At 38.6% G+C, this 22,238-nt stretch overlaps 4 protein-coding genes and 2 non-coding genes across 11 annotated transcripts; 2 read left to right on the top strand and 4 right to left on the bottom strand.

Annotated features, from left to right (window-relative positions):
• Window positions 1-2,468: 2,468 nt before the first annotated feature.
• LOC124413060 (Kv channel-interacting protein 2-like) lies at window positions 2,469-11,460 on the bottom strand. 2 transcript variants are annotated; one of them, XM_046893387.1, is made up of 5 exons: window positions 11,042-11,460; window positions 3,690-3,917; window positions 3,512-3,582; window positions 3,215-3,433; window positions 2,469-3,070 (listed from the first exon to the last, which is right to left on the bottom strand). In XM_046893387.1, exons 1-5 carry the CDS (start codon window positions 11,202-11,204, stop codon window positions 2,960-2,962), a joined length of 792 nt encoding a protein of 263 aa, XP_046749343.1. In that variant the 5' UTR covers window positions 11,205-11,460; the 3' UTR covers window positions 2,469-2,959. The 2 variants fall into 2 exon arrangements, with proteins under 2 accessions (XP_046749343.1, XP_046749344.1); XM_046893388.1 differs by lacking the exon at window positions 11,042-11,460 and adding an exon at window positions 4,931-5,287.
• Window positions 6,293-10,262, top strand: LOC124413049 (myb-like protein AA). Of its 2 annotated transcripts, none has more exons than XM_046893367.1 (4): window positions 6,293-6,455; window positions 6,731-6,943; window positions 7,791-9,995; window positions 10,077-10,262. In XM_046893367.1, the coding sequence occupies exons 1-4, from the start codon at window positions 6,369-6,371 to the stop codon at window positions 10,164-10,166; spliced, it is 2,595 nt and encodes an 864-aa protein (XP_046749323.1). In that variant the 5' UTR covers window positions 6,293-6,368; the 3' UTR covers window positions 10,167-10,262. The 2 variants fall into 2 exon arrangements, with proteins under 2 accessions (XP_046749323.1, XP_046749324.1); XM_046893368.1 differs by lacking the exon at window positions 6,293-6,455 and adding an exon at window positions 6,544-6,635.
• A 716-nt stretch (window positions 11,461-12,176) lies between the features above and the next one.
• LOC124413238 (Hermansky-Pudlak syndrome 1 protein homolog) lies at window positions 12,177-15,920 on the top strand. 3 transcript variants are annotated; one of them, XM_046893688.1, is made up of 8 exons: window positions 12,179-12,455; window positions 12,598-12,863; window positions 12,953-13,410; window positions 13,694-14,321; window positions 14,465-14,585; window positions 14,938-15,051; window positions 15,132-15,217; window positions 15,334-15,920. In XM_046893688.1, exons 1-8 carry the CDS (start codon window positions 12,336-12,338, stop codon window positions 15,509-15,511), a joined length of 1,971 nt encoding a protein of 656 aa, XP_046749644.1. In that variant the 5' UTR covers window positions 12,179-12,335; the 3' UTR covers window positions 15,512-15,920. The 3 variants fall into 3 exon arrangements, with proteins under 3 accessions (XP_046749645.1, XP_046749644.1, XP_046749643.1); XM_046893687.1 differs by having other exon boundaries at window positions 12,181-12,455; window positions 14,441-14,585; XM_046893689.1 differs by lacking the exon at window positions 14,465-14,585 and having other exon boundaries at window positions 12,177-12,455; window positions 13,694-14,238.
• Window positions 15,921-16,379: 459 nt separating this feature from the next.
• On the bottom strand, window positions 16,380-20,189 carry LOC124413240 (BRISC complex subunit FAM175B-like). 2 transcript variants are annotated; one of them, XM_046893690.1, is made up of 6 exons: window positions 20,064-20,189; window positions 19,758-19,848; window positions 19,300-19,612; window positions 18,993-19,133; window positions 18,518-18,872; window positions 16,380-18,333 (listed from the first exon to the last, which is right to left on the bottom strand). In XM_046893690.1, exons 1-6 carry the CDS (start codon window positions 20,187-20,189, stop codon window positions 17,788-17,790), a joined length of 1,572 nt encoding a protein of 523 aa, XP_046749646.1. In that variant the 3' UTR covers window positions 16,380-17,787. The 2 variants fall into 2 exon arrangements, with proteins under 2 accessions (XP_046749646.1, XP_046749647.1); XM_046893691.1 differs by having other exon boundaries at window positions 18,524-18,872.
• Window positions 20,190-20,934: 745 nt separating this feature from the next.
• Trnag-gcc lies at window positions 20,935-21,005 on the bottom strand. Its single transcript has one exon. It is a non-coding gene; the product is annotated as a tRNA-Gly (tRNA).
• Window positions 21,006-21,285: 280 nt separating this feature from the next.
• On the bottom strand, window positions 21,286-21,369 carry Trnal-cag. Its single transcript has one exon. It is a non-coding gene; the product is annotated as a tRNA-Leu (tRNA).
• Window positions 21,370-22,238: the final 869 nt, after the last annotated feature.

Below are 22,238 nucleotides of genomic sequence, written 5' to 3'. Positions count from 1 at the left end.
CTCAGGACATAGCCACAACTACGCAACAAATTATGCATAATAGTAACTTGTTTTTTATTTACAAATACAAAGTATACAGACAGCCGTATAATACGATATTAAAAAGTCCCTGGCGTTACTTTCGAACATTTGAATAACAGGGAAAAGAATATTATTAGTGAACCATATATGTTTATTGAAAGACTGGAGTTGTTTGGCGTAATTATAATGTATACACTAACAGATTATGGCACTGGGAGTATTAGATTACCGATACATTCACAAGTATCGGCAACGCTTTGAAATGTTTATTTGGTAACAGTTTATATTTCTTAAACTTTATATTTGTGGCGATCAACACTTACAAATTTTTGTAAATCATTTATACTGACCACTTACCGTATTGCATCGGGTCCTTATATGTATTACGTAATGTGTAAAGATTTCAGTCAGTGCAGAAGTCAATAATTTCTATTACGGTGCCTCAGAAGTAAATGTGAAATGTTCCAATTTTACACTTCATCCACATCAATTGTAGTACCATATTGTGACTTTTGAGCGAATTGCAATAGAACTGTGTCTTGCTGAAAGACAAACAGGTGAATTCATGGAGAGAAATTAAGGACACACCATATATATTTCGTTCCTTTGTAGCACTTCTATATGGATGTACTTTTTGTGCATGTATGGCATTTCATTTTTGTAACGTATTAAATTTATGAAAATATTTAAAATTAGAATATTCATCTGGTTTATGCATAATATACCGTGTCATATGCTAGAATATACGGAAAATGGCATGTTCAGCGTTGATCCGTGTATTTTTCAATATAAATTTTACGTTTAAATTTATAACCGAGGGAACGTAACGAAGTATAAATCTATTTGGTGTAACAATCATATGATTAATATTGCTGAACCTTTTTTAATATAGTATTCTTCCGGATATAAGACGAGGTTTTTTGTCACCGCTAACAATTGTCCACGACAAAAGTGAAATTCTTTTTTATGAATCATTCAATCGTAAAGCTAGACCAATGGAATTCACGCTGCGATATTTTACCCTACCCAAGTTGTATTGATACACAAATGCATGTACCGATTAAAAAATATTGCAATTTATAAATAAGTATGTATAGATATACTCTTGTGATATCAATTTTGTCATAAGAGTTGACTCATACTTAGTACCTCAAAAAAAGTCCGGAAATGCAAACTGAAAACTATATGTAGGTAGACTTATACCCAAGGTCGACTTATATTCGGAACAATACGTTATATTATTGTATATATATAATATATGTTATAGAATTCGAGTAGATTTGTCAAATACGATTTTTAAACCTAATTATACATTTTAAGTTAATAACCGTGTGTATATATGCATGTATATATATATACATACACACACATATATGCATATACGTATATACATATGTATATATAAATATACTCCATTATATCTATAATTAATTATTTAAATAGTAGTAAGGTACAGGAGAATCACACGAGGCCCTGTCGAAAGAGCAGTTTACTTGGTCAGTGCTAAATCTAAACTGTTCTAGAAAATTCTTGCCACTCCTATAATGTTTGCTTCTATATCATAACTATACATGGCTATAACTAACCCTAAATGCGAGTTACGAATGATAATAAAAATAAGAATACACATACTTATAATATCCACAAGACTGCTGGTTCACAACTTATAACAGCATAATACTTTAATCATAGGTTTATCGGGGTGATTGATCTTTGTTTAGTGCTAGGACGAATTCTTCACGAGACGACCCCCAAATCGGTCCTCATATTCAAATACAATTCCCTAACTTTTTCAGATTTTTATCTCAACTCTAGCCCCTCCGTGTTTTTTAATTATTTGGAACCGATTTAGGATCGAGGCGTCTGCTAAAAAATTCGTTCAAGTCCGGATAACGGACCACCCCAAGGTGTATATAGATGTATTATATACCCGGAATATGAGTATATAACACTAATATGAAATTCTTCAAATAGAAATGTTCATTGTCTACATAATAGAGAAGAAGAGATAAAAAATGCATCAGATCGACGGTTGAAAGAATCCTTGTAACATTCGCGATTTTAAATCGGTCGCGGAAGTGCGTATAATTTCAAGTGTTTAACACGATAATACCTTTGAACGTAGAAATGCAATAGGATCCCAGTCAACATAATATTTCAAGCTTACTTTTCAAACAAGCATAACGTGGAGGTGGAGGTACAGTCAGGCTCTTTTGGGAACCCACAAGATTGTTATAACATGTTTATTCCTTCAATCTTGTGGAACTCAATATTTACAGACGTATTCAACAGACGGTCCTGCTACTTCGTAACAGAATCGTGCCAGTAGTGGCGAATTTGATGGATCGAATCTATCCGACTTTTGACTATTACATACAAGCGTACCCAAAATACCCAATTTCATCAAGAATCGAGTAATCGATTGCATGTGGAGTCCGAAGGATCCGTTGAGAATTCATTGGTACTTTTTTAAAACTGCGTCGACTGGGATATTGAAAAAGTGACTAATATATCGGATTCATTGATACTTATATAATAATAATAATACTGGAATTATGCAATTGCACGTTTGAAAGACTGGGTAGGAAAATATTTACAGGAGAGGCTCATAAAGTTTTCTGCACCATATTTAACGGTCTCTTGGGAACAATCAGCTGTCTAAATGTGAATAAAACGAACCGAGGTAAAAATGAAAGAATGTGTGTTTCGGGGAATTCGAAAGACACGAGATGCTATGATTGTTGCATAACTTGTGTTTGAACCACACTGCAACCATGGTCAATAAATTTCCATTGCATTTAGAATGAAAATTTTCGCGACGATACTATTAAAAATTAGAGTACGAAGAAACCTTTATGCAGAAAATTTTAGAACGACGAACACGTTATCACGAGGTTACTGAGCATATGGTAAATAATTAGTACAAGAAAAAGTAATTTCACAAGACTGTATCTAGGGTGTCCAAGCTGCGAAGAAGCTGCTCATCTTTAGAACACCACTGGACCAGTTCCTCAATTGTTACCACGCCATCCTTATTTGTATCCATTAACTGTTCAAACGTAATTGTATTTTTTGACCAAAGTGTTATCAAAGCATATTTCTAAATACTATAAAAGTTGTTCAAGCCTCCAAGAAGTCTACGTATATACACCTAAATTCAAGCTTGCAAGTACGGATTACAGTTGTTACTCACGTGAAATATACGTTCGACGTGCTCCCGAGCCGCTAATTGAGGCTCAGCGCATTGGGGCTGCGTATATCGTCCAAGCATTTCATAAATCGAACCAACCACATCGAGCATCTCGTCTTTGCTAATCAGCCCGTCGCCATCCAGATCATAGAGCCCGAATACCCACTGGAGTTTCTCTTCAACTGACCCACGGGATACTTTTGATAAAATAGTTAGAAATTCCTGTAAACAGTTGTTACCGTGTAATTATTACACGATGGCGGATCACGCGCATCCGTTACAGAACATCGCTATTCCTACCTCAAAGCTTATTTTACCAGACTGTTTGCGCTTCATCGTATTGAATACATAGTGCGCGTATTGACTCGCATCTGGAACAATATATTATACTCGAACCTTACGGTTTGATTTATATCTATAAACTTTAAGTATATGTAGTAAGTATATCTACGACGAATGCCACGCGATAGGTACCTACCTCCTTGGGGAAAGAATTGGGAAAAAATCTGTTTAAAGGCTTCCTCGTCTACGAGACCGCTGGGACATTCTTGTTTAAATCCTCTGTAGATGAGCTGGATTTCTTTTCGTGAAAACCGAGTAGTCGCAGCCAGCGTAGTCAACTCTTCCGGCCTGTGACGTCCTCCGAGCGTCAAAGCTCCACCTCCGGTACTTGCCAACACTCCGGTCAATTCTTCAAGCTCACCCTCTGCAAAATACACACTCTTTAACACTCGTCAGAGATTGCTATCTGGGGTGGAAACTCTGTTAGTCAAACCGGGCATTGACATTTCCATTGATAAGAGAAAAAGTTTGCATTTTCTCGTTTTAAAAATCAACATCCTTGTACCATTTTTTGAGGTGAAAATAAACTGGTGTATCCACGCGTGACAGAGATATAGTAAGTATATTTTTCACACGTAGCTTACACGCGACTACTGTAAGTACGTATACACGTACTGCGTATGTATAGCTTGCATGGAGGTCCCGGGCATCCGGGGTTTCCATGGTAACTATACAGGCCCTTGGTAGGCCGTCACCAACGCTAATAGATCAATTTGGATATACTTAGCATGTAAATAATTCAACGATCTCGTTGACGCGATTAGTTAAGACGCACGCGTCGACTAAAAATTAATACGTATCCGAACTAAAACTGCGACATTTAATAGCGTTTGCGATATAATGACGGATTGTTGAAGGTCCGTATATACCGATGAGGCTGAAGTTAGTAATAACGTCGTAATACTTTAACAACGCATGTTTAGGAAAGACGTTGCTTCGCACCCTTAGGATTGTCTGACATTCAGCTAGTAAATCATAACGTAGAAAAAATGTTCATATTTTGAAAAGGCAACTTCTTAAATGTCTTTCTGAAATTGTACAACAATTAATCCCATGTGATGTTTAGTTACGTTAACGTTCCTAACTTCATCTTTTTTGTGGATACTGTGGGTATGTTACGATGATTCTGTGGCAACGCGATGATCGTGAAGTATAAAAAATTGAATTTATTTCGAACGGCAGTTGAATAATGCTCCCTAACTTAGGTAAACACAGAAATGCAAGGAGAGTAGGTAATAGTGGAATTTGAATAGCGTTACGAACAGCCCCGTGACAGTCACGTTGTTGTAGTCAGGTATTGACTGTTAAAACGGCCAGTGGACGAGCGGCGAGTGGTAGGTACTTGAGTTGCGAATCAAGAGTTGACGAGACACTTACTTTTATCTCCGCGACTCTTCCGGGCTTTCATTCTCTTATCTGTCGATTCGCCACTTTCGGTTATTGGAAACTGACAACGAATGGAGGATCTCTAACTACTGTGTATTCTCAAATCTCTGCGATCTATTGAAATGACAAATTGATTGAAAGACGTTTAAATACTCGCGTATTTAACACCTGGGCTTACGCACAATATTATGTCACAACCTTTACCGAATAACAAACAGTAATTTGAGAAATGCAAGCCAGCAGACGCATCGCTATAACTCTCTCGTGACGTACTGAGTCGGCATATAGCTGGCGAGCGAAACCAACATCTCCGCGCAAACTCAATACATAATATAATACTCGGCTCGTTACATAACGGATACACGTATACCCTACCCTCGTCTATAGCTATACACCCTTCAATTATTTATAAAATAGACCCCACTACTGTTAGAACGCTCGCAATATGTCGATGTCCTATTGCTGTATTTTTCTGTGTGAGAGACGCGCTTCAATGACGAAAAGAATAACTACATAAATGCACAATAATTGACGTTGGAGTTTATACATAATATGAGACTCACCCCAATTTATGGAAATTTCAAAAAATTCAGATTTTCGTAAAAGCGTTACTGCAGAGTCGTTAGAGGTGAATATATACCTTTTCCAATGGGTTCTTTATATAAATGTACGATTAATGATTGCTGTTAACAATTGACAAGTACAATTGTCCGAGAAGAATAGCAAATATAGTCAGTGTTGTAAAGTACCCTTATCTGTATCTATGTACATTTTACAGTTCCTACACCTGTACCGTGTACCTGTACTTGTATCTATTTATATAGGTATAATATAAGGTGCTCTACGTAAAAATTCGCCGGTAGAGCCTGCGTTCAGCACATTTTCGAATGTATATTTTTTCCGAAATATGTAATAAATTCAATAACTAATACCTCGCCAAATACAGGTATAAGTGCAATACTGTACAGCTATATAACTTCTTCGTATCACTCTCAAAAACGGAGAAGTTAAAAGAAGACATTCCATTCAAAGCTGCGGGAAAAGAGAAACACATCAGGTTTCTCGGTAAAACATACCTACTTCGTAAAACGGTATTAACTATACAATAATCTGCCGTTACGTTATTATATACATTCGAACGCGGTTCGGGACATGGTATTTGTGGTGCAGGGTTTACCCGCCTGAAGTTTGTAGTTAGATCTCTACTACCTACTGTAAACTGAGGACTCCGTGGTCCGCGACAAATTGCAAATGTCTCGCGCACCGTTGAGCAGACGAATTCTCCAAGCTCCTCCCACCCCCTACTCCCCCTCCCCCCTCTCTTCACCCCCTAGCGCCCCCTGTCAGCTCGAGGGCAGCCAACCGATCATTTCGGAAATGTGTGTATTCTTCGATCGATGATTGACAATTAGTGCTCGAAATACAAAAGATGCAGACTGGAAATGACATCTCTAATCTGTCGTACAAGGAACTTCAAGCCCTGGCACTGCGGTACAGAGTCCCGGGTAATATCAAGGTAAATTGTACGACTAGTAAGTACTGGACCGTGGCGAATACTCACCTGCACGATCGTCATGTGCCGGCTGATTTTCGTAGTCACGTTGACACCTAACGACGACGAGGGGCACATGGCGTTCGTGTGATAATAGGTCTGGTTATATTGATAAATCGCCGAATGCGGTGTGATATACCTTGTGTATGTATATATCGTGCGCATATATGTATACGTATGTATATTGTATATACATAGTGTATATACGCATATATCGTGGTGACGTTGCCTGACCGCAGAAGCAGCTTCTAATCGAGGTCCTGCACGCTGCGAGATGTGGAAATGAACAAGAAGTGGACAAATTGCTGGCCGATATGAGACAAACTCGCAAGAAGAGAATACGTAAAGGGAAACCAATGAAATTGAGCTTATCTTCAACACCTATTCACAGCCCCGTTTACGACATGGCCGACGATTATTACGCAGCTCAACATCGTCTGCCTTATCAATGGGTAAAAATCTCTAGAGATCAATTTTTTTTTTCATCTATGCAGCCGAACAACTTGTTACTCTTGCGTCGTTCAACGCGGTTACATTCCCGATCATGACCGCCATGATGGACGATTAAGCCTATGCGGTAGCGAGACGGTAACACTGCGGTAAATTCGCGCAGGCCGACAACATGCCGGTATTGTCCTTGCGGAACTCTGAGGTGGGAAAGAGGATGATTGAGCGATTAAGAAATTATTAATTCGTATCATTTTTTATTTTTACTGATCTCAAAGCGAAGAAATTTCCTGCGCAACATGAACTTATCGTTGAATCAGTTTTCTGCAGCTTTACGAGTGATAAACAAGTGCTTCATACTTTTTACATGTGTTAATTGAACTGTTTAAAGGGTAAAAATCACCTCTGAAGTCTACCCCCGATAAATATGTAAGAGGTGGAGGCGTTTATAGTAAAAATACTGTGCATATTACTGTCTATTAACGGTGAATAATGTCCAAGTAAATATGTCCAATATTAGTTTTGTCAAAAAAACAAAATATTCGTCTATCGTAGCGGGAAACCACATAAAACATATTGATTTTCGCGAACAAACATTAGGGGTAGCACTTACCTCTTAAACGGCCAACTTAGCACGTGAAAAATCCATCTCTAATGTTTTTCGATACACTTCAATATATGTATGGCAGAATGAAAAAGATCGGTGAAGTCCGCACGGGGAATTTTTTTTTGGATATAATAAATATTGAGGCAAAAATATGCATGACACTATCGTAAATCGTACGTCAATTAGCGCATTTCGCGTGAATTATAATAATGTATATCAAGATCTGTACTTTGTTAATCAATTAGGTCGGGGCCGAGGAAGAAATCTCAAACAGGCAAGATGAGTCGAATCGTGTTCCACAGTATGAAGAATTTCGCCAATTTCTGCTCCGTCGTATACAAAGAGATTATCAAACGTACAACACGAACAACGATGACAACAACAACAATAACAACAATAACTTAAACATGAACGACAGGTTGAACTCTGTCAATCACAGTGGTCTGATAGTTACCAGAAACGAAGTTGACCAGACCACAAGCATCGCCCCGTTAAACAGCTTGGAAACAGTCCAGCCGTACTCTGAACAAGTTCACTTACAAAATGGAGCATTTGACTACCAAATTCTGGATGATCCGACCGGTAACGGAAACACATCGATATTGCTCAGGCGGATGCTTCAAGCACCGGTCGGTGCAGATCTGGGGGAAATCGCGAGCCCTGAGGCACAGCCGCAAGGCTCGAGTTGCCGAGTTTGGGGGGGCGCCGAATACAATCAGGGCCAAGCCAATCTGCTCGATAATTCCGACACCCTGTCCGCTAACTCGGACATGAATGGGAACGAGGAGATCAACAACTGGCCGATCGGCTCCGAGTATTACAAATTCGTCAACAGTGTGAGGGATCAGTTAATCCTGAATCCTGGCAACGTGACGGCCGGTCGAGCTTTCGACGATCAAACGGTCCTTGGAGGACAGTTCTCTGGAAGCGTTCTCAACCCGGGGGAAAGTCCGGGTGTACAGTACCAGCTGCTTTACGCCAACCAGCTCACCGACGTTCAACCTAACTGTCCGCAGCCGTGGGAAATGGTGCGGGCCGCCGCTCCTTTCGACGTGGACGATTTGAACGACGACAAAGTCAGGAACTACGCGGCGAAGACGCTGCCTACAGCCGGTAGCTCGTACTACGACGTGGCGAACGTCGTGGATTACGCGAGTTCCAGGCCTCTGGAGTACGATCAGGATCCTCTGCAACAAGACTTTCCCACCGAAGAGGGGGCTGCAACTCTTTATCCAGGTAGTCAGAACGGTACCGTCGATCACTGCGGCAACAACGTCTTGGATCCTTCACGGTCCGAAAGAAAGTTTTACCGCGACATGAGCAATGGTTCGGAGATTTACTCGCCTCAGCATCCAGCGAAGCAGATCAACGAAACTGCCTGCAATTATTCCTTTGTCAAACCTCTCAGTTATTCAGGGAATTACAACGCGTCCTCCGATATTCAGCAACAAGCCACTGCTGGCTTTCCGCCCTTGATGCAAAATCTGTCGTTCACCTCCACCTCCACCTCCACCTACAAACAAATCGATAATTTTTCTCAGTTGCAAACAACGCAAAGCGAAGCATTCAACCGTTCTGGTAATTTTGGGTATTATACTTACAATGGACTTCGAAAGGTTGACGATCATCCAACGATCGATGGTCAGCAGTTGTGTATCGAGGCCGGGGGCATGCCGATCACAGTGCCGAAGTCGGAATTAGCGGAAGGAGGGACCAGAGCTCGGAGTCAGAACAAAACTGTGCTGATGGGGAGCGCTTCAACGACTCTGGAGTCGGACGTTACGACGAGTTTGGAACCTTTCTGGCCCCAGAGACCAGCGACCAGCAAGATGACGGGAAATTATCTTGAGAATATGTTGAACTTGAACACTTACGGGTACATAGATTACTCGAGAATCGATCAGACTTCCTGCATCTACTGCTACGCCGCCCCGATTGTTACCCAACGATTGTCTTCCAGTAGTTTGCCTGCATGCTCGCAGAAACGCCGGTTTATCGCTGAGTACAGGCAGCACACTTTCTCACCGTACTGGCTTTTATACGATGACACTAGGACCGGCATGCAGATGTCGAAAAATATCAAGGTTATCGATAACGATAAGGACTCAATCGAATCCCGTGCTAAGTGCGACAGAACAATCCCTGCTGATTCCGAGGGTGACGCTAACGGCAACGAGTATAATATCTCATCGTCGCAAGCGGTCCAACTGGATGTAAATAATACGCAGAATGTCGAACTGAATGGCAATAATTTGCAAGCGTTTCAGCTAGACGAAGAACAGATAACCGGAGGATTCGTTGTGGAAGAATGTCCGTCTGCCAACCGATGCGTTAGCGAAGAAATGTCATCGCCAGAATCAAAATGGCCCGAACAGCACGTGAAGTCCGTAATCACGCATAGCGACAGTAACGACCGGGAAAATACGCAGTTATTGCCGAATTTGGGGAACGTAAGCAATTAGACATGTATATGTCGATTATTCGCACCTCAACCGTTCGTCGAAATCCAACTAATCGCAATCTTTTTGCAGATAAGCCCTAAAGATCGAGTCAACCGGGATGTAATCTCTAATAGCGCTGCTACGGAACGGGGCGTTCCGAACTCGAAAGCGAAAGACTAAGAACTTTTCTTTATGTATTATTGTATCACTTTCGTATTTTTGTAAACTTTAGCAAAGATATACATTTTCATCACGCTAGTCACAAAGTGTCGAATGCTAAAAATAGAGCAGAAACAATTGAAATTCTTCAAAGAATGAATGAATATTCTGTGGAAACAATACTGCAGATTTGTTTTAGTTGATTTTTTTCCTCTGCCAAAGATTCAGTACTTTTTTCTGAGTATAAATAGAGGGTAGTTTTTATATACACCTTTCAGAGGTACCTACGTATTGTTTGTACAGAATCGTGATAGTATAATTCTTGAACACTAACAATAAGCTTATGGGAGTCAGGGTATAAAGTACGATCAATAATACACCGATTTTTCTTAGTACCTTCTGATACAGGTATTTAGAGTTGCTCAACTATTTGATATCGATGAAACGTGATATATAAGTTCGTAAAATAGGTATTCACGGTGAAATTGCTACACGTATCTATTATTATATGTGAGAAACCGTTATTATTTGCATAGTATATAAGCATAGTGAATCAATTGGAACCACAAAAATTGAAAGCCATTTTGTACAAGCGTTCTCTCTTAGCAGAGAAGACAAAAACCGAAGATATACGATTATTTACGTACGTGTAGAAAATCAAACTAATTAACTGTATAATCAATAAGATACATGATATATTTTTTTAAGATCAAAATAAATGCAAGTCTGTACCTATATGTACGTACGTACATACATAGCATACACATTTTTTCTGATTTCCATATCCTTTATATGAATTTCTTCAAATTTCATAACTCATGGCGGTTCATTTTCAAAATCAATTATACTGACTCCAGATTGTAATATAAATAATTTTCGTGTATTACAAAACTCGCCTGGTATTTCCTCGGCTTTGAATTGGGATCGTAGATAATTGATGACACGAATTGGCACAGATTCTCGGCGTCGAGCCTTGTAAGTGATTTCACTGTCCGGATGTCCTCTCGCGGTGCCTGTCTTGCTCGAAGATCCTCCGGGAGTCACGTGAACGCTGTACATTTTTCAAATATCTGCCAATCTGACCAAGGTCTATACCTTTTGGTCGTTGCACTACTGTCGGAATTATTTTATTTAGCTTATTTTTGTATGGTGTGCAACCAGCAAAACGTCGGTAAAACACGTACGCACACTACTTGCGGCAATTTCTGATTTTCGTACAATTGAAACGTAAGACAACCAGCAAGTCTTTGCAATAACGAAGCGCGATGCCCGGACAAATGTGACTCACTGACTCCAGAATCCCACTAAAATTCTCTGTTCGTAACATCCGTGGCCTCGACAATATGTACCGTGCAACGTACATAAATACGCATACTCCAGAGCTATCTCTCTAGCAGCTTCCTCGGCAATTAAAACCGCGAAACGACGTATACATGCACAAGCATTTGCAAAGTAAAGTAATCACATACACGCGCACACAGAGCTGTGCATTCGTCCTTGAGTTAATGAGGTCCTTCAAACGCGAGACTAATTATTCCGCATGCGGTCTTCGTGGCTTGTGTGTTCGCACCTGTTCGTTTTTTCTCCCTTTTTTTTATTCTTACCTCTATCGAAATGAGTCAAATGTTGTAGTAGGTCTGGCAAATAATTCTTCGGCAGGTCTTGGCTCGTTTTATACTAGAACGATTAGTAAAAAAATCGAAACTTTGACGTGAGAATTAACGTCCGGCTATAAGGTACAGGAAAAGTAAATGGCCAGGCAAATTCAAAGACAATTATTTCATTGATCTACTTATTGATGGTAAATATTTTTAACCGATTGTGGAATTCGAATTTTGTTGGTACTTTACGGGAGTTGCTCACTAATGCTGATGTTCGAAATAAATTCGAACGCTCGTTGAAAATCCACGTCACTAGCGCTATCTGTTGGACGTTGAAGATCCGAATAGATTAGGCCGATTAGACCAAAGCCAGAACCTTGGTTTGTCAATATTGACAGGTAATTACGTTCCCAAGACGTTTCGAAGTGAAAAAAATTGATAGTTCTCTGGATCGTGAATAAATTTCTTCGGTCGCATTCGATTTTCGACCTAAATGCAAAGTTACTACAGTTCGATTGCCTGTGTATACGCACATATGTGCATGTGTTTATTCTTGTAGCGAGCGACCTGTCACAACCAACCGTCTGCAATGCGGTGCATTTTAATATTTGACCATTTGAACGATGTCTTGTTTACAAAGTGCAACAAAAAATTTGCTCTGCATATACAGAAGCTGGCCAGGATACAGGGACTCGTTCCTGACGACAAGGTAATCGTGTATTATAATATTGACACAACAGCTCCAGGCCTTCTTGCAGGGTTACAGTAATTATTTTATCTGTTCTACTCTTCTTTGGTCTTGAATTATAATACAAGGATGGGGAAAATACGCTATCTCTTTACTTTTACAGGACCAAACCGATGTCAGTGACAAGTTGAGTCCGAATACTATAATCCAACTGTTTGCGCCAATTGTAACTTCCCAGCGAGTGATGGCGTGTCAATTTGGCAACTCATACACATCTGTACAGTGTCAGGATGGTACTAACATGGTGTTTGATGATTTCATGGGCTACATGTTTGTCCACATTGCCAGCAGCGACGTCACTTTAATGAAGAGGACTTTGGGAGTCTGCGTATCCATTGTTCGACACTTGTGTGGACCTGACGTAGCTCTGTTAGTGCTTTCATGAAATGAAAACAATTCGAGTTTAATAAGTAGCGTTACAGCTATTCATCTCCCAGATTCATTCGATATTTGTTTAGATTAAAGTGGAACAAGCAAAGAGTATCTCTGGTTTCATCCTTACTGGACGCCTGGATATCTCTGCGGGGATGTGAGCAGAGCATACTTGTCGAAGCTATAGAACAATTATCAGTCAATCCAGAGTTAGCGTCCGCAACTCTGAGAGCACTGCACGATGCAACTGACAAACTTAGAACGCAATCGGAATTCAGTAATGTTCATGCCTTGGTTTTGGTGGAAAATAAGTTTTTATCCTTATACTCGAGTAAAAATTCGCTCGACTTGAGTGCCTCTGATATTTTGCTAATGATGCTGCTCTGCTGGGTTGCTGGAGATAAAGGAAAATTAATGGAAGATCAAGATAACTCTGATGATGATTTTTTAAGCCCGGAAAGTAATTTGACAGAAGAGTCAAAAGGCCTTAATATTACTGGGAAATTAGCTAATCCAACGTGCAGAGACATCACGAATTTATTTGGTAAATTTATCAGTATAATTCCGCGTTTAGTCGCCGCAGATAACGACCGAAGGGAGTAATACTTATTGAAATAAAGCAGTAAGGGCCGAAAATCAATATTACATCGCATCTCATGGCAAGGCAACAGTTTGTGGAATACTAGATGTAAAACTCTACTATATTATCTTATTTAGATGATATTTAATACGTTCAGACACTAACGCTAGTCTACGAGCTTCAACGTGATACGTTCAAGTTATTTTTATCCAACTAATAGAATTTTACATACAAATCTCTCCTGCAGGTGACTCAAGAGATTCATCTATCAGCGAGGGTTTGTACAAGTTAGCCGAAGATGATTTGTACAGCCAACTGGTACTGCTTGGCTCTGGTCATAACTATACAGCAAATGCGATTCATATTACAGAATTAGCAGATGGTATTAATTTAGTTATAATCATAGAGGCAAGCAACTTGTCAACGTCGTCTGGTCTGTACGATAGTTTTTACTATTTGAATACTATGAACAATCTACAGCTGCAGAAAGACATAGACGAGCTGAAGCCAGCGTTTGATAACTTAGATGCAGCGATAAAGAAATCAATAGACGGGATTAAGAAAAACAGAAATCACATAAACAACGACATTGATATGTGTCAGAGAAGATTACAAGTGAAATGGGAATTTATACGTAAGAAATACATAGAACTACTGAAATCCAGAGATCCCGAATGCATTCTCAGGATAGAATCCAGCACTTCTGGATTTACGGACACTATGAAAGAGCTTCTCCAGCTCACCTGCTTTGACAAGAACTTTTTGAAGCAAGGCGTAGACGTCATTACAGCTGTCAGTAAATTGGTCAGACAGAAAATCAACGACTTCAGCAATTTCTTGAAAGTCAAAGCGCTTAAGAACTTCACTCTTGGCTCATATCCTTTAATAAGTTTGTCGTAATTGTACGATTAGATTTACAATGTTTCAAATTTCAACCATAGCTTGACGGCTTTACTTCCATCGTATTATGTATCCTTAATGTCGTCTTATTCACGAGAACTTCCCTAACCATCAACAAATATCTGGAAGAGTTCCCAGGGCTGGTTCATTTTATTTACGTAGACAGAACGACGCACAGGCTCACTGCGCCAACTTTGGATTTCACTAGTCCTGAAACATTAGCACTTACCAATAAGAAGGTAATATAAAATGGTCGCTTGATGATTTGTTGCTCTCTCATTGAAATAATATACGCAACGTAAGATTAATTTTTCTATGTACCATTAACCTTTGGTTTTGTATTTCGTTTGTATTTGTTGAAATCGCCGGTTATTGTTATTATGACTGAATTTTCCATTTTTTTACCCCCAAACTACATTCCTACCATCCGATTGAGGATATTCTGAAGTTTGAAAAACGCTAATGACAAAATTGTAATTAATCAGTTTCAACTGGAGATATAAGTTGCCAAAGGTGGCTTGTGCAAATTGCACAAGTGTCTTGACCGTGAATGCTGGGTTCAATGTATATTCAAACGATACATATGTTTAGATATGGGCGATGGTTGATCACAGCAGAGCCCATTTGCAAGAAGGACACTTGTCTGTCATGTGGAAGGATACAACGTTTAATTATGCGTATTTTTTATGGTTTGAGGACAATTCGGTATGTTTTTAATCTTCGCATATTTTTCATCCTCAATATTTGCCGAATCAACACAATTTTCATACATAAATTAATTTCAGGGGTCCCCTTTGAAGTGTAAAACTTATCCGAATCATCTGATGAAAAATCTCCCCCTGCCTGGTATCATATGTGGTGACTATTACAAGTATGTGCAGCCATTACAATTTCAATGTAATGAAAGGTCCTAAAATTGGTCAACATTGTTCTTTCTAACGATAAGTCTTACAAGTCAATCAATCGTCTGATTTTCCATTCTTTAAGGAAACTTGTTGAAGTCTGCTTTCCAAAGTTATCTCCAAACAAGATCAGAATATATGAGCTCTACTGTGTACACTTGGGTCTAGCAACATCGTCTTGCGTCTTGGAACATTCCAGAAGACTCGCAGCGACGATATGGGAAGTTACCGGAGTGCCAAACAACCCTATTGATATACTGTAAAATTAACAACTGGTCAGAGGTTACAAGAATGCGAAATTTAATTAAATGGAACCAAAACAAATTTGATTTGTTTTTAGCAGCTCTAAGTATCCTTAAGAAGTCGCAGAATTTTCTAAGTAATATGTGTACTGTACCAAAGGATACGAAATGTTTTAGAATAGGTATAGAAAACCCGTAGTCATGTGATATTCAGTTCCTTTTTTCAAATGTTCCATTCCGCTTTGTGTCACTGTGATGATATTGAGGATAAGGAGAGGATTTCGTTGAAGGGTATACAAATTGCGCAGATGAAAAAATCCCGTTACTTTATGATTCTTACGTGAGCAGTCCTAAAGCACGATAAGAAAATGTTCAAGCGAAAAATGATATCCACATTAATAGCACACATTCCGTATTAATACAGTATTTTTAAAAATACCCACGCTTTAATCATCATGTTGAAGTTAGTAACGTTGCCGTAACGAGTCATGCTTGCAAAAAACAGTTATATCGCGATTTTGAAATTCTTTGAAATTCAGTAAACCGTAATAAAACAAAACCTGCACATATTTTGAAATCTCGGTTCCTTCATTGTCCCGTCATTGTAGAAATAAGAAAGTAGTGATTTTTTCGCGAATGTTTCGTCCCGATAACGTTACTTGCTTCAACCTCATTTTTAATCGTTATTGTACAATTTATTGTTATTATACCCGTGTACCTGTTCTATCGTATGTTTTTTCAAAAATTAGACGTATTTATACCGAACCTTGAATAAAATAACCCACTTGCTAAGTAATTGCCGATAAACTTTTTTATGTTCATTATATTGTAGTGATGTGTAAAACATTTGCCAATCAAACAGAAATTTTGTGAGTTCAAGATTCTTTGGTAATCACTTATCTTATCAGACCGATCTGCTAATAGTAAGTCTGCCTTGTTTCATCAAATTGGAAGCACTTTCCATAGATACATTATTTTGCAAGCCTCAAGTAAAATATGTTAAAAAAATATGTTTTTGCGAATGTAAATACTAGACACGCTTATGACATTTATGCTAGTTGTATTTTCACTTCCAGTTCAAATTGGGGACTTAATATTAACGAACTAAGATAGCGGCAAAGTTCTCCCCGAATAAAGTGATCTCCAGGTAGAACAATGATGTATACATTATACGGATTTATTACCCCGCGAAAAAGTACAAGGATAGATTTGATAACTTCTGATATTTTTAAGCAATACAACGGTTATAAATATTCGATATCATCGTATGGCAGCATATTTGTACGTACTCTCGTTTGTACGTAATCCTACGATTGCCATCAGTCATTAGTGCTGTGGAAAAGTTTTAAGCAAAATAAGCAAAATACGTTATTTTTATTATTTCGACATTAAATTGTTAATTCAATCAAGATAATACAAGTACACAAACAGAATACATTTATATTGCGTTTAACATTAATATGAACGTGGTAGATACATGTTTTCTATTTATTTACTCGATTGGGATATAATTACACATAATGCAAAAATTAGGTTTTGCATTTTAAGTGAAAGTTAGAAATTTTAAATTATCAAGTTGCTAAGCTCTTGGTATTTTCCTGTTACCGAGAAAAACAATTGTGCAGAAGGGACTATATGTATCAACTTTTATATTTTATCCAAGCGATTTGTAAAATACAACTGACAGTAAACTGGTCTTTTAATTACAAGTGTGCCTTCTTACTTATTTCCATCTACAAAACGGAACTTTTTGCGAGCCCAAGTTTTTTCTGGCAACAAAATTGTAAAATTTGCAAATTAACTTTACAGATTCTTTGATAATAATTCCATTTGACTCGTCTTTATCATAATGATACGAAATTAAGGAGATCGTACTATACATGAACATCCAAGCAATTGCAATTAGGATAACTTTGGTTTATCACGCGAGAACGAGAAAAAAATTACGCACAAATCGAACGCTGTTAAAATGTTCAGACATCATCTGGTTATGTTTATTTTTATTTGCAGAAAAAAAATGAACCTTGTGGTAACATAGATAAATCCTGCGTAAAAGTTCCTATGTTCTATTGCGTCAAACGAATAAAAATGACCTACAGCAATGAATTGCAAGGATATTTTTTCACAAATATAGTTTACTTGATGTGATTTGCAATTAGATCGTTTGAAAATCATTTACTTATTAGTGTTTTTTGTAGGCCAATGCCTCTGCCACGATTACATAGTTCTGTACCATCTGTGCTCGTATTTTTTATACATAACATGGTTTGAATATCTTTGCAAGATTACCAAGTCATTCAGTACTCCTGCGAACCTGAAGATTGGATAGTATTAGCATCGTTAGATTTACGGGTGGCCTGACTGTACGACAAAGAAGAAGCAGGGGATTCTAGCTTCGCGACCACCTTTGGTTTTTCGTGTTCAGTCGGTGATTGGCTCTGCGAGGCGATTCTTGGTTTTCCTCGACGGGCTTTTTTAGATCCAAAACTTGACTCGAATGTGTCGGATCGATTACCAACGTTACGACCGTATCCCCGGCCTGGAGCTGAATTTGAATCGTTATGGTCTTCATTGCTTTTAAACATTAAGCATTCGGGACTTGAGCTTGATTCTTTGGACACTGATCTACTATCTTTGTTCGGGCTATTCTCAGTCATATCAATCTCCACAAGTGCTACTGAAGCTATTGGGGGATCTTGAACTCTGCTTGTATTTGGTTTTGACGAGTCAGGATTAAACTTTCCTTTAGTGCCGTCTTGATTGAAATTCTTTGGGTTCACATTTACACTTTTCTGTGCTTGAATTACGAGGTTCCTCTGCTTGTTGGAATACGACGCCTGTCTCTATGAATAAAGAAATAACGAGGTTGAACATCTGTCTAATTCTAGTCGCAGAGCCTGGTTGAAAAGTTCAATAAGATGTCAGAGACATCAATAAGATATTAAAGAATCTCACAGAATAGGATGCAAAGAGACACGACACAAAATGATAAATTCTGTAACAGCCATAGGTTAAATATATGCGTACCTGTACCATGGAGTGATTCCTAACAGCCTGGTTGTCGTCATTAAAAATATCGATTAATTCGTCCCGTATTCTGTCGGCAGATAGCTTCGACTCTAGCTTTTTTTTTTCTCTCTCTTGCTCATTTTTCTCCCACTGACAGTTCAGATTTTCCAGGCAAGATATTTCTCGCTCTCTCGTCCTACTGGACAATTTTTTAGCAAGTATCATTGTTTGTAATTGGCGTACTTTGTTTTCTAACTGGGAAACCTCTCTGTCTGAAGCGGACAGCTTTGGAATTAAATGTTCCAGATGTTCCTCGGTTGCTTTCTGAATGCAGGTGACCAATTCTGTTCCAGGAGTTCTCACCACATCTAAACTGAAATAAAAATATTCTTCATTAATTGCAGGTGTTGCATATCCGATGATCACACTTTCTGATTGTGAAAAAGGGATAATGGCATATCATTTTTCAAGTATGAATACATTATTTTCATACTTCAGGGATTTGATGATTTTCGTAAACGCATCAGTTTCAGACAGAGATTTGTGTAGAGGTGTGGGTTTGTAATCTGACCCATCTGGGCGAGAAGAATCGTCACCCAAGTTATTTATTCTCAGTGGTATTGGCACAAAATCGCTGAAACAGTAAACAATATGAATTAATATTACGATTGTACAAGTTGATATCAAATTTGAAAAAAATGTCTGCAAGTAAATACGTAAAAGGGATAGACCCCTTTCCAACTTATATATTTTTATAATCTGGACAAGAATCGATTGTATGCATTAAATTGGGGTATTACCAATTTTTATAACGAAGAAAAACATGTCTAAACTTATGCGTTCCACCCCGATTCGATACAGAGGTGTTAAGAAGGCACATGGTAAAGTATTCGTGATTCCTAGTATCGCTGTTGAAAAGAGTGGATCTAAGTTCCTTGTGTAAAATTTTATCCTGCAGAGTGGGTGCAAGGGATCCATTTCTCCTGAATCGAAACCATCCAACGATGTGTTTGCTCTTATCGCGAATGAATGATTTCAGTTTTTCCTTATCCACATGACCTATGCCGTTGTAGAGTGAATTTGTCGATGGATAGGTAAGAATTGTGTTTATATCTGTAAAAGTAACAGTAATCTTGTAATTCTTTGTGATGCATCAAAATTTACGGTAGAAATGCTGCTTTTGATTCGAGCCAAGCGTGAATGCCCAAAACGTAAGTTTACAATTCGTGGAGAAGCAAATTAAATTGCAGTGACCTACCGACATGTGTTTGTATGTTTTCTACTTGTCTGTCGGAATCAGTGACATTTTTGGTAACATAGATAACAACTTCTCCCAACAGAAAACCAATCTGTGTAAAAACAAATGAAATTCAGATTAATTAAAAACGTCTGAAACAACTTTGAGGATGTGAGACAGATTGTATATAGTCGAAACGTCATGTGCAAAGAGGTTATGATACTAGCTACGTTGACATCTCCGATTTAACGGCACATAGACCTTGACTGCGTACAACGTATCGTTGCAAATTATTGCGCAGAATAATTTAGGGCTATTTCTCATTACCTGATCGCCCATACTTCGCACATTTTCGTATAAAAGCAAAGATAGGGCTGCCCCTGACACCGTGACAAGCGAACCGTTCTCTGCCATGTTTGAATGACGCTGAATGATCCCGTCTTGCGCACGCATTATTTACATCGGCGCCACGGTGTTTACGATTACAAGATTTGATCAATTTTATTAATCATACAAATTTCTCACTCCGAAGAAATTACTCTGATTGAATACAAAAAAGATATTTGAAGTATGTCAGAATTATAAGTCAAAAGGTTTGCCCCGGCGGGGACTTGAACCCCGGTCTCCCGGAAATGCAATATTCAATCGGGTGTAATCACCACTATACTACCGAGGACCTGGTTGGAGCGTGTAAACAGGACTGATGAAGAGATCAAAGGATGCGTTTCACAGCCGTTGTGATGAAGTTTATGTGAATGTTGACTAGTAACCAGCTTTTTGTTTAAATTCAACACGTAGCACGTTACCTAAGATGTTGTAAATACGTTTCAAGGAATGTTACGTGTCACATGACGTATGATGTATAACATGGCAGGTGTCTGTCAGTGCGATTTTTATTCGTCATTCGACAGTACGAAAGATTAAGAAATTACGTAACGCAATATTCTGCGCATAAACTGATTGAGGAACTTTACATTGAGTTAAATACAATCGCGTTGACGCCCGTCAGAAAACCGTAATATACATACGAGGTATTAATTAACGAGAGTTAATTACTCGTGAAGCGTTGGAAAAAAAAAAAAATTCAGAATTGTGCTGATGAATAATTAATTATACTTGAGTCGAAATGAATCGAGAAATCCAAGACCGATAGTTCACTTTGACAACAGGTGTTTGATATGTCTGAGAAAAAAAAGATTGCATCGGCCGGGAATCGAACCCGGGCCGCCCGCGTGGCAGGCGAGCATTCTACCACTGAACCACCGATGCCTTGCAGTTTTGGGTGACATTAGATTTAAATGTACATTTGAGTATAATATCATATTTGAGGTTAGTGAATAACTCGCAGAATAACATAACTCGACGGAAAAAAGTGTGTTCGCATGCATATCGTCTTTCCGTGTTACTCTGATTTTATGACCCACTGCATGTAACTAAGAAAAACAAAATGTTGCAGCATGGTCGAAGATAAGATGAGTCCTGTTTGTAAGCCACGTACTTTATTCGTTAGACTGCAAAGTAAAAGTGTCTTCGGGGGATGAAAAAAAATTGTCAGAAGTGGGATTCGAACCCACGCCCACAGAAGTGGACTGCGACCTGAACGCAGCGCCTTAGACCGCTCGGCCATCCTGACATACGTTGTTACAGTGGCGATGGTTTTTTTTATTTCTTTCTTTACCATAGCTTTTAACTACCCAAGGAAGTATTGATTACTAAACACGAAAAAAGTACAATTACTAAGAAAAAATAAATCTATATTCATAAAAAAAGATATTTGGTAAGACACATCGCCAGATGACAAACCAAAGCACAAGTACTATGGATTAAGTTAGATAAGGTTGTTTATCACTTAAAAATGTATATTGATAAACCCTGTTTATAAACTACCTTTATAAAAGAAAAACATACGTTGCTGCAGATTCGTAACCTCTACGTCTCTAATAACAATATACCTTGTAAGACCATCCTTACACATTTTGGTAAGTTTCAGATTTGTTGTTGCTACTTAATGCAATTCGAGTTGTTTAAATTTTTTCATACTAGACCCCAATCCGCTTCTTGTGTTATCCTAAAAATTAAGAGTGTCCTTCTCAGGATAAAATGTCGGAGCTAGAGTAATCGCAAAGGGCGATATGATCGAGATAATTATTATGCAGATTCTCTGAACCTACCAAATAAATTGAGCAAGAGTGAGTGAATAGACCGTTGCAATGATCGAATTTCCAAAACGTGTAATAAATTACACGAGCAATGCATCAGCAGCCTGTCGAATCAAAGTTTTGTGTAACTTTCATCAAATTTTTATAACCAGCTGCACAGCATCACCTGGTCCGTTCCGCGCCAGGTATTCAAACCTGATGAATCATTTCTGCAATGCAAAAGAAAATGCCAGAGGTTCGATCAAATCATGCCGCGCGAGTATGTGTACTTGTTTACGTTCCAGAATTCACCGCAAGGAAACTATCATTCGTAGGCATACACGTGACGCGGTGCGCATTGATT

The sequence above is a fragment of the Diprion similis genome, chromosome 12, assembly GCF_021155765.1.
Source record: "Diprion similis isolate iyDipSimi1 chromosome 12, iyDipSimi1.1, whole genome shotgun sequence".
Taxonomy (NCBI): Eukaryota; Metazoa; Arthropoda; class Insecta; order Hymenoptera; family Diprionidae; genus Diprion; species Diprion similis.
The sequence above is the reverse complement of the archived record's forward strand: the minus strand, read 5'-3'. Positions and strand labels throughout refer to the sequence as shown.